This window comes from Anolis sagrei, chromosome 1, assembly GCF_037176765.1.
Source record: "Anolis sagrei isolate rAnoSag1 chromosome 1, rAnoSag1.mat, whole genome shotgun sequence".
Lineage (NCBI taxonomy): Eukaryota > Metazoa > Chordata > Lepidosauria > Squamata > Dactyloidae > Anolis > Anolis sagrei.
The window spans coordinates 113267023-113279360 of NC_090021.1; the positions used below are offsets into that span (position 1 = coordinate 113267023).

The 12338-nt window shown below is 42.0% G+C and overlaps 1 protein-coding gene across 3 annotated transcripts in view; it reads right to left on the bottom strand.

Annotated features, from left to right (window-relative positions):
- SMAP1 (small ArfGAP 1) overlaps nucleotides 1-12090 on the bottom strand; it is an 89706-nt gene extending 77616 nt beyond the window's left edge. For 2 of the 3 annotated variants that reach the window (XM_060752843.2, XM_060752844.2), the window contains exon 1: nucleotides 11685-12089. In XM_060752843.2, the coding sequence (XP_060608826.2) occupies nucleotides 11685-11802 (118 nt within the window). In that variant the 5' untranslated portion in view covers nucleotides 11803-12089. Of the gene's footprint in view, nucleotides 1-11684 lie in introns of all 3 variants that reach the window. The other variant, XM_067467943.1, reaches the window with a different exon arrangement.
- Nucleotides 12091-12338: the final 248 nt, after the last annotated feature.

Below are 12338 nucleotides of genomic sequence, written 5' to 3' on the forward strand. Positions count from 1 at the left end.
GTCCAAATCCTTTCCCAGTTTTGAGGGGATGCATCGCATTAAGAGATGTTTCTTCCCATGCTTGTTGCAAGTCGATATATGTACAGTATATCCACATTATCATCTATTCCGGTTATGAGAAAACATTTTCTTCCGTGACTGATAGAAGAAAAATGTTGGCACTTCAAGACTCCAGCTACTTCTAGAAAAACACTGAATAACAACGGTCTTCTAATTTTTTGTTAACATGTTTTCCCATGATAAAGTGGAGAGAAAATGGGATTAATATAATTATTGAGATAAATTACACTACAGATTCTTGTAATCCATTAAAGACTGGCAGGTTTTACTCAGAATATGTTGAAGACTTCAACCCACTTCATCAAACCCAGTGAAACCCTATGACCAATAATATTGATTCATTCTGAAAATATCAGAGCCTCTCTGTTTCTTTCTGCGAAAAAAGACTCCAGATAAACTCTTTGCTGACACAACTACTTGCAATGAGATATGGAGTAACTGGTAGGGTGTCGTCTTAACTACTACTAGAGTCACAGTATCTTCTAGAGCAGGTATGGGCAAACTTTCTAACGTGGGGGCCACATGGTGGGCCAGAGAGGGGTGGGCGGACCAGGATGGTGGGTGGGCCGTGAGCCAGTTCTCCCCAAGCCCCCTCAATGAGACACCATTTTCAATCTGGAAACATGGTTCTCATGTTTCCTCTCTACCTTCTCTTCTCCCTGCAAAACATCCTCCAGGAGGAATGGAGGAAGGAAAAATAAAAAGAAAGGAGGGAGGGAGGGAGGGAAGGATGGGAGGAAGGAAGGGTGGAAGGGAATGGGGAAAGGGATGAAAGAGAGGAGGAAGGAAAGACAAAAGAGAACGAAGGAGAAAGAGAGGGAAGGAGGAAGAAAAGGGGGAAGAAAGGAAGGGCGAAAGGGTGGAAGGGAAGGAAGGAGGAGGGGGAAGAGGCAAAGGGGGGGGGGAGGAGAAAGGAAAGGATAGGATGGTGTGAGAGAGGAGGGCCTGAGAAAAGAATCCAAGGGGCAGCATGCAGCCCCCGGGCCTGGGTTTACCCAAACCTGTTCTAGAATGTATTCAATATTCACCGCATCTCAAGTGAATATAATATTGTCATTCCCAGGGAACTGTAAAGGATGTCACATCACATATCGGTAGATGATTTCAAAATTAGGAGACATGGATGTGATTGACCAAGGCGTGTTACTCACTTGACAGGTACTGCACAAACAGGTTATAAGTATTAGCCCTTCTCGTAATTGCTAATTACACGATCCCAACAACCAAAACAAAGTCTTCCTGAGATGCAATGGACAACACTTGCTCCAGTTGTAAAGTAACCTCATTTGCACATTAAGGGCTGACGCTTTACAAAGGCTCACACTCAACATCACTACATGGAAGAGGTTTGTTTAAAAGTGACCTCTTCTTAATGTTTCAGTAAATTCCTGTTGATAAAGCAGGATTCAAAGCTGACAATGATTACATGCATGGAATTGATGACAAGAGGGTTTTTAGAGTGAACTTTGTTGAAAAGGTTACAACACAAAGGAATGGGGAGGGGGTTCATATGAAATGTTCATCTTTCAGAAACACTAAAATGAAAAGCTGTAATTCAAAACGTTCAGCATGAAGATGTTTATACAAAAGTATTTCAATATAAGAGAATGAGTCTGTATATAACTCATGCCCTGCACTTCTCCCATTACAATGACTAGAATGCAAGCACTTGGCTAGCATGTGATGTAATAGTTGGTATCTCTCATCTTAAACATAATCAAAGCTTTGCTTATACAAAAGACAATCTTTTGAAAAATTATATTTGGGTTATACAGAATTTAATGGATATGTTTGTTAAAAGGCACATGCAAAATTGCATTATGAGGCATTTATAGTTTTTAAATTGCAATTCCATATATGCTTTACCAAAAACCATGATCTTAAGCTATAAAGGGCACATGTAGATGAAATATCCACTAGCATCTACCATGTAGAACAGTGGTTCCCAACCTTTTATTGAACAGGGACCACTCTCCAACATTAGTACCAAAAAGGTTATGAATCAGTTTTTGGTGAACTTTAGATTCAGTTTGGTAATTTGGGGTGCTGATTCAGAAAACTGCATTGAGTAGACCACATCAGCTCCAGTTTCTGATACAGAACATATGCCATCCAGCAGTCACCATCTGTTCACCCACAGAAAACCATATTTAATCATCTAGAGTTGATGTAGTAGTAGTAATCTTTCATGTGTAGTTAGCCTCTCCCCTCCCAACATCCCTTTTGCCTCAGCACTGTAAGAGGCTTTCAAGGCAAAGTTATAGTAATGGTGATGCCGCAGTCCATATTTTCCTTCTTGGGGACCACTGGTGGTCTACAGGTTGGGAAACACTTGATGTAGAATAACTGTATGTGGTGGGATGAAGATGCTGATAGGGCTTCAACATTTCCAGAGATTTTATATCATTAGTTAGAGGAAAACAATGGAAGATGAAGACCAATGTTGAAAATAGAAGTTAGAGCGAACAACAATTCCAAATCTGTACAAAGTAAAAACAATTGTTCTAGATTACTCCCTTATTGATGTTGCCACTTTGTTAACCCAAGATTCTCAATGTAAATGCTAACGAATATTTAGCACAACACAGTACTTTTCCCACCAGAGTACAACATATTATTTTAAATATTTCCTTACAGCTTCTTGATCAAAGAGAAGCTGTTTTCCATTCAGCAACTCTTCAAACCATTTGAAAAACTACATGAGAGAAACATAGTGTGTTTGGGAAACCAAATAATGAAGCCTCGGCAATTCTACTATATGAGTCATTGCAATATTCAGTGCTTCTAGGGGCATGTCTACTAAATTACTCTTGAAATCAGAATTCCCTCTTAATTCTCTCTGTTGCAACATTCACTACAAGCTGCTCAGTATTTGTTAGGAAGGCAACTTCCTGATGTGCGTTCAGGCATAGCAAGCATCGGCTCACTGCTATGAGTCATGCCTTTCCTTGCTATGTATAGCAGAGGAAGGGCAGCACAATGAAACAGCAAGGAAGTTCTAGGTCAAACCCTGCATGGTGCCACAGAGCCAGTTTCCCTGACTTTAGCAAAAGGCAATCAGCAAATTCCTTTAAGGATCTGTGGGCTAGTTTATAGTTTTTAAAAGTGTTTACTATCACTTCTTAATACTTATTACTACTGTATCTACTCATGAATGAGTCAATCTCACATATAAGTCAAGGGCAAGTTTTGGGGTCAAAATTATGGATATTAGTTTCACCTCATGATAAGTTGAGGGTCATTCTGCAGAGAGGGGAAAGTACCAATGCCACTTCAGGGGGCCAGCTGCCATTTCCATGCCCACGCATTCAAAAAGCCCAGAACTGGTGCCATGAAAGAGAGAGAGGGTCAGTACTTCTTTTTAGGTTGCCCCAGGATGGGCTAAACTTTTGCCCTTCACCACTTTACTCAGAGAAGGCTATGTTTCTCTTTTCTATAAGCGTAAAGCTACAGTACTCACACTGTCATATTGACGTTGACCCAGGGTTTTGTTTTTTACTAAAATTTCTACATTTATGCATGAGTATATAGCAGGTATGGGGAAACTTTGGCCCTCCAGGTGTTTTGCACTTCCAACTCCAGAAATTCCAGTTAGCTTATCAGCTGTTAGGAATTGTGAGAGCTGAAGTCCAAAACAACTGAAGGGTCGAAGTTTGCCCATGCCTGGTTTATTGGACACACACACACACATATATACTAGCTTGGGTACTCAGCCATGCCCGGGTTATTTAAAAAGGGCTTTGTTTGTTTTTGGATGTTAGGTAATATCGGTTTGTCATATGTTATACTATTTTTTCGTAAAAAAACCTCAGTCTTTCCTATTTTTTTATGAATGCTCCCATTAGAAAATGCATATGTATGTGGGTGGACTACAGTTCCCAAAAATCTTGGGTCAATCCTCCCCAAACTCCGCCAGTATTCACAGCTGGCCATCTTGGGTCTGTGTGCCAAATTCGGTCCAGATCCATCATCTGCTGGATTCAGTGTTCTCTGAATATTGGTGAACTATAACTCCTGGATGTCAAGGTCAATCACCCCAAAACCCCACCAGTATGCAAAGTTTGCCATGTTGGATCTGTGTGCCAAGATAGTTCCAGGTCCATCGTTGGTGGGGTTCAGAGTGCTCTTAGATTGCAAGTGAACTATACAACACAGTCCCTACAACTCCTATAAATCATGGGGAATTCTCCCCAAACCTCTCTCTCCAGTATATTCAGTTGCTACGTGGTATGGAAAATAATAGGAAAGGGTAAAGGGAGAGGCAGTGGGTGGGGTCATGCACATTTCACACCAATGGAGAGAGAAAGGAACACTGGGATGTGGTACTCACTGTAACCTGAGTGTTAAAATGTCTGGATAAGTAAGAGTGGTAGTAACAGCAGTACAGTGTCAAAATCAGGCACACTTCCCTTAGGAAGGAAGTATAAACAAAACATGATGCTGTAATTACATTGATTTAGAGAGAAAAACTCCTTCAATAATTTGGGCTTCATGCCATTTCAAGCTTTGAATTGGCTTCAGCACCAAAACACATACACACACACAACATCAAAATTCCAGTGTTGTTCTTTCAGAATTTACACAACTTGGCATAATCTACATAAATCATACAGTATTCTAGCAGCTAAATTTTGTACTTACTGAAGCTTTGCGCCATTTGCCAGAGTAGGGCCATTACTGTAATCCACCCCAGAGTTTACCAGAGCATGAATATACATGCTCAGGATGTAACAAGTGAAACTAATCCCACCAAATTGGACCAGATGACATCCCTTCTGGTACAGTTTCAGTGATGGCATCAAGATCAGATTGAACGTGACTAATCTAACAAACTAGTCACAGCCAGGTCTTCTTTTGTTCAAATGGGTGGAAGAGAAGGACATAAAACTGGAATAGCAACATAAAATCATTTGAGATTGAGGACACAAGATTGTGGTTCCTGAAGTGATGAAAGGAGCATAATTATTATAATAATGAGGCCCATCCGTAGAAGACTATGGTACAAAAAGGAATTTGAAAGGCATAATGAATAAATAACATAGATTAATGTAATCAGAGAAGTGTTTTGTTAGTGATACGGAAATATAACAGTGGTATTCCTTTAAATAGACAGCTGGTTAAGTTGGGAAGCTACTAGTTCGCATGTCAGAATGTTAGAATCAAGGTTTGATCATCTTAACCATCATTCTGCTAATCCTCTTGCAACTCCCGACTTCTTTCAGGACTTTCAATCATGGTATCTACCTGGACCAGTTGTCCAGTCTAAAGCATTGTGCTTCAGTACTTGTGTGTGTACCTGGCAGGATAGATGAGAAAACAGTTTTCTGTAGGCTCTGTTTTGTGTTCAGTGCTGTCTAGCCTCAGAAAATCCCCAGTTGAACTTATCATAGATCTGGAATGATCATTAGGTCTACTGTTGTCAGGTTTAGATGAGGCAGTAGAAATACTAGATCAATGTCTGGGATCAGTGATGTGCTGAATGAGAACCAAAACCTTAAAATTTAAACTCAAGATGATGGGTGCTTCATTTGTCTTGTGAGTTGGTCTCACCTACTCTGGGTGGATGACTTTCAGTCCAGATGGGAAAAGGCAATAGCAGCCAACATTTCATCCCTGGGCTTCTCTCCAGGACTGTTAACCAGTATGGGCTACAACCAAGCCAAATTTCTGATTAAACAACGAATAAGAGACATTGAGCACCAATCAGATTTAGCCAGTGCCCCATCCTTTATAATCAATGGAGTCAGTAGGTTTTGTACCTTCCCTATGAAATATCCAACCGTGTCAGAGGTTTCCAGCCTTTGGAGGGCCATTCATTTTGGCATGTTGCCATGCCCAACCATCTGCCATATTGGAAGGCCATTACCGGAAGGCCCCATACGCTGAGAGACTATGCCTCTATGACTCAGGACACATAGAGACAATGGAACATGTGCTTCCTCGGTGCCTTGTTCTATAAAGATATTAGATCTCATCTCATTACGCCATGGCTATACAAACACCCAGGACGCTCTGGACAATTTTACATCTCCTTGCTGCTTTCAGACACTAACTCGGCTATAACTTATAATATCATCAAGTTCTGCATGGCAGCAATTAAAATCCAGTGGTCGATGACTGACAGCACAAGCTAGATCAAGCCAGGACTTCATACTAGCAGAAAATTGGGATTACATATTTTTTTAATAGTATGGATGTTGCTCCCTACTCTGTTTGATTGGACTTCCCTTCCCCATACCACATGAGCACCACTACTCCCCCCCCCCTTTAATTCCATAAATTGTGTTAAATTTTAGTATAAATTTGTATGTGGCTTTTAGCTTAGATTCTTAAGTTAATTTTCTTAATGTCCTAACAAAGATATGCTTATTTTAAAGTCTTAAATCTCTTAACCCTTAACTCTGATATGCTTGTACGGGACTATGTCCCTCTTATCTCGAACTGGTCACTGACCGTAATAAAGTGAACTTGAAAGTACTCTTGGTGGAGTTTTGAGCTTTTTCAAATTAATGGCAGATATCATGTGCCCCTTTCTTATATCAGAGGCTCTAGGGTGCTTACCATCAGCTGCGCAAGCTGTTGAGGCATAGAGTACAGCAACATCTGGTGGGCCATATCATCTTAAAAGGCCAGGCTTATACTTTGAAGATGTTTTTTGATTCACTTGTAGCATATTCAATTGAGCAAGACATGTACCAGATGTGATCCATCATAGAAAGAAAACACCTAAATGCTCTTAATTGTTTTCTTGCAACAACTCTGCAATGTGTTCGGACTGTACCTGAAGGTGTCTGAAACTGTGGTTGGACTAAAAACAATTTCTACACAAATGATATAAATGAAACCAACCATTCCCAGTTCTTGATCTACATCACTTAAGACAATTCCAATAATATCAAGCTGTGGATCCTTGCAGATGTCTGAAGAACTGCCTGTTCTATCTATCCAAGTTAATTTTGGAGGCTCAAAATTATCTCTAGAGGCTGGGAGGCTGATGAAACAGAATGTGATGGATCCCAGCCTGCGCAATGCCCCCTAAATGGAAGTGAGTCTTCTGCCAAATCTTGTGTCTTTTTTGGATGAAGGCATGAAGCATATTTTTAAATGGCTAAGGCAAAAGAAAAAATGTATTTGTGTGCTTCTTGGTCACGAAGAACTGAAGCATAAACATGTTGTTGTTTATTCGCTCAGTTGTTTCCGACTCTTTGTGACCTCATGGACCAGCCCATGCCAGAGATCCCTGTCCGCCGTAGGCAACCCCGGCTCCTTCAAGGTCAAGTCAGTCACTTCAAGGATAATATCCATCCATCTTGCAAAAGCATAAACATATATTTGATTAATCTTTCATAGAGTGCTCACTTTATTAAAGCACCTACCATTTCCACTGTTCTAAAAAAGAATGTAGGCTAGTTTTATTTAAACTGCAACATAAATTGTGTGTGTGTCCTCTGAATTTCGAAAAATACAATATACTGACTTAAATAGAGTGTTGATATTAAACTGCCAAGTCAGTGATACTTATTCTCAGCTAAGCATGCTTCAAACTCAAGCAATGGTTGGGAACAGCAGACAATATATGCAAATCCTTATAATCCCATACACCAAGCTACAGATTCTTCACAAAATGCTGCATATTTCTCCTTGCAGCATTATTCCAAAGCAATCTTCCAGCTACAGGGTTTATTGCTCCCATCAACATCCATGGTGGCTAGAATATGATAAGAGTTGACTTCCAACTTATCTGGAGCTAGAGCTGGTCAAAATTTAGAGGACTATGCTCCTTTCAAAACAGATGAGTTTCAAAAGTAGTTTGCAACACAAAATAAGGGACTGTTATTAAAAGGGGGCGAGGAGTGTAAAATTTGCTACTGTATTATCTACTCCTAAGCCTTTGAACATCAAAAATATATGCAGTACCCATGAACGTGTCATTGCTGACTTGGGGGATGAGTCCCAGCAGTGAAACAAAACATGGGGAATGCTTTTGGGCCTACCTCCTGGCAATACCAGCTCAAATCATGCCCAGTTGTCACAGGGGAAAGGGAATCCTTATGAAATTAGATCAGAAAAATGGGCACACCCAAGGCAACTATGGAAACTGAAAATAGCTTTTAAATTATTTTAATGAGCACACAGAGAGGAAAACTGAGGACCACAAAAACCACTTTCAGGAAACAGTCATTTCAGAGTGAGGAAAGGTACAAGTTATGAGATAACACAGTGAGACACTGCCAATGTTAATAAAAAACGGCAATCTTTTTAATGAATTCAGAGTCCCTGGAAACTGATAAATCTTTACATAGTTGCTCTCACCATCCCTTTTCATTCCCTCTGACAACTAAAAGGAAATAGGTGATGGTAAAACTTGTAGGGTTTCTAGACTGAAATTGGAGGGGACTCCTGTGCCTTTACTAGTTGTGTACATGAAGGTATTTCAGAAGGTGCAGGTTGGCGTTTCAAATCGGGGGAGCAAAGTGAGCTCCTGTCTCAGCTCTAGCTTCCCATGCAGAGACATGAGAGAAGCCTTCCACAGGATGGTAAAACATCAATCATCGGGGGGTCCCCTGGACAATGTCCTTGCAGACACAGCCAATTCTGTCACACCAGAAGCAACTTGCAGTTTCTCAATTCACTCCTGACACGAAGAAATCCTATTATTATACACTATGTTACCAAAATGGGGACCTAAAAACCTTAAAGGCATCAATTTCCATCTGATTTTAGAAGCTAAGCAGGGTCAGCTCAGGTTAGTACAGGTTCACCATTTCTGAGCTGCAATTCCAACATTCAAAATGCTCCAAAATGGGAAATAGTCCACATGGTTACACAAACTTTGTTTCATGCACGAAATTATGAAAAACATGTGTAAAATACCCAGTCCTCTAATTTGTTTAACAGGTGTTTACTATATAACTTAGAGTCAATATCTAAGAGACTAATAGGGCGATAATTGTTGGGATCTTGTTTATCATCCTTCTTGTAAATGGGGACAACTATGCTCTGTTTCCAGCCCTCTGGGATTATGCCTGTGTTATTGATTTGTGAGAACACGTTGGCTAATATTGGAGACCACCACTCTGAAAAATGTTTAAATATTTCTGGGTGCATCATATTTTCCCCTGGGGCCTTACTCAGAGCCAGGGCTGCAATCAATTTCTTCATCTCAGAAGGTGACACAGGGGACCAGTAAGGCAAACATGTGGTATTTCTGATACAGAATATTCAACCTGTATATAGGATTAAACTCAAAAGAGTTGCCATTCTTCACCTTCTGCAACACCCACTGACACATTTTATAAAGTTCCTATGCAAATTACAGAGACAATATATTGTTGAAAGTTAAGAATAATTATAAATGCACAAATATGAATACAAAACTATTTTGGGGGATCCAAAATACTGCTGGTTCTAAAGCATTTTAGTTAAGGTAAACACAATCTGTACTCGGATGGGAAACTACCAATGAATATAACATACACATATACAGGCAGCCCCCAAGTTACAAACATCAGACTTACAAACAATTCATGGTTAAGTTCTTGTGGGTTTTTTCGGGCTATATGGCCATGTTCTAGAGGCATTTCTCTTGACGTTTCGCCTGCATCTATGGCAAGCATCCTCAGAGGTGAAAGAGAGGAGTAAGGGCTCTTCCACAAAGCCCTACATCCCAGAATATCAAGGCAGAAAATCCCACAATATCTGCTTTGAGCTGGGTTATCTGAGTCCACACTCAAGATACTGTGGGACTTTCTGCCTTGATATTCTGGGATATAGAGCTGTGTGGAAGGGCCCTGATACAACAGGAAGTGAGAGAAATCTACTCCTTGGAAGGACAATTCACTCCTGAAAGAGTTATCATGGGGGAAAGGTGTCTCCATTGAAGCTTTTTTACCAATCCTTGTTTTCCCAACAAGCCAATTCGTTCAAAATCTAATTCTCTCAGAGACAGATAGTGACGGGAAAGACAGCAAAATAAACTTCACAGGGGTGTTAACCCTTCCCTATGTTATCCAAAGCTAAAGATACATTTGGCTGGAGTTACACTTCAGAAATGTGCCCGTTGCAACTTGCATAAATTCAGCTTAACAAACCTACAGGACCTATCTTGTTTGTAACTTGGGGACTGCCTGTACATTATAGACACAGTGCCTTCTCTAGTTTTCACTCTTGCTTAGTTTTAGTGGTATATACAGTAGACTTTCAGTTTATGACCTTCTCTCTCCTTCATTTTTGAATAAATATGCTCAATCGGAAATGTTTAATTCTTTTGCCTCTGTGGAAGTTTCTCAAGTATGGTGTCTAGATCATGCTACCCTTCTATTCTGCCTTGGTCAGACCACACCTGGAGTACTGTGTCCAGGTCTGGGCACCACAATTGAAGGGAGATGTTGACAAGCGGGAATGTGTCCAGAGGGCGAAGACTAAAATGATCAAAAGTCTGGAGAACAAGCCCTTTGAGGAGTGGCTTAAAGAGCTGGGCAGAAAAGATGGCTGAGAAGACTTATGATGAGGGCCATGTATAAATATGTGAGGGAACGTCATAGGGAAGAGAGAGCAAGCTTGTTTTCTGCTTCCCTGAGACTAGGACGAGGAACAATGGCTTCAAACTACAGGAAAGAAGATTCCACCTGAACATTAGGAAGAACTTCCTAACTGTGAGAACTGTTAAGAAGTGGAACTCTCTGCCACGGAGTGTGGTGGAGGCTCCTTCTTGGGAGGCTTTTAAACAGAGGTTGGATGGCCACCTGTCGGGGTGCTTTGAATGTTCAGAAGTTGATCTCCCTGCCCCAGAGTGTGGTGGAGACTCCTTCGTTGGAGGCTTTTAATCAGAGGCTGGATGGTCATCTGTCGGGGGTGCTTTGAATACAATTTTCCTGCTTCTTGGCAGGGGGTTGGACTGGTTGGCCCACAAGGTCTCTTCCAACTCTATGATTCTATTACTGGGCCCAGGTGTATATTTGGACAACAGCACCTGCCACCACTATTGCAATAATCCAAACTTACTTACCTAGAATGGAAGGCTTTGTGTATTATTTATTTTATGGCTGTTTATACTGCTTTTTATTGGTTTTGTTTAATATATGGTTTATTATTTCATATTGTAAGTTGCCCTGAGTCCCCATGGAGATACAGGGTGGGATATAAATGAAGTTTGATTGATCTGTGGAAGCTCAGGAATGGGAACATGTCCTTTTCCTAATAGAAAAGGCCTAGGTTCATATCTATGGGAAAGTTCAGTAATTAAAATACAATAGATTGTAAGGGTCCTTCGAGACAGGCCCAATATCCCAGGATCTGATCCCAGGTTTTCTGTTTATCCCAGATTATCTGGCAGTATGGACTCATATAATGCAGTTTAAAACAGAAAACCTATAGGGCCTGTCAGGAAGGGCTCTAGTTAGCAGACATGTGGATGTGTGGATTCTGGATAAGTTCTGGTTACTTGAGAGTTTCTATTAAAATAGGCCTAATACTATATACCTTGGCATAAACAGACACTGGAAGCAAACCTAAGAATGGATGGCAAGGCCCCATTGCAAGCACTTCAGGCCCCCCTTGCCCAATTCCCCAAAGGCCACGCCCCTCCCCGGTGAAGCCACGCCCCTCCCCTCCCCGCCACGTACCCTTGGCCTCGCAGTCGGCGCAGTACTTGTTGTCCTCTTCCCTCAGCAGCTTGGCCAAGATGGCTTGATGTTGCTCGTTCAGCTTCTGCGCCTTCTCCCGGCTCGAGCGGGTGGCCATGGCGGGGGAGGGAGGGAAGGAAGGGGACGGGGAAGGAAAGGAGAGGAAAGGAGGAGAGGGGCCGGCACAGAATGGGGCAGCGAGGCTGGCCTGAGGGACGCCCTCCAAGCGAATGAATAGAAGCGGGGGGGGGGGGAAGGCTCGGGCGGGCGCAGAAAACAAAATACAATCCCCAGGCGACGAGGAGGACAGCACTCCAGGCAAAGCCGGCAACGCACAGCTGAGGCGGCAGCGAGGCTTCCTCTTCTCTCTCCCTGGGCTCAGCCAATCAGCGGCGGCGGCCTCCTCAACCGGAACTACTTCTGGCGAATGGGAGACGCCTCCGCCCGCGGAAGGAGTAGAAGGACCGCCCCTTCTCTCATTCGTCACGACGCAACCCGCCCCCTGGCGCGTGCTCTCGAGTGACGCGTCCCTCGCAAAGTAGTTCCTGGAAAGTATTGGGAGACTTCCCGGTCAGTGCGTGAGGGTTAGTTGGAGTTGGGCCTGCTAATCTACAAGTAGGAGTAATTGAGTTTGGCGCCGCTTGATCGGTCATG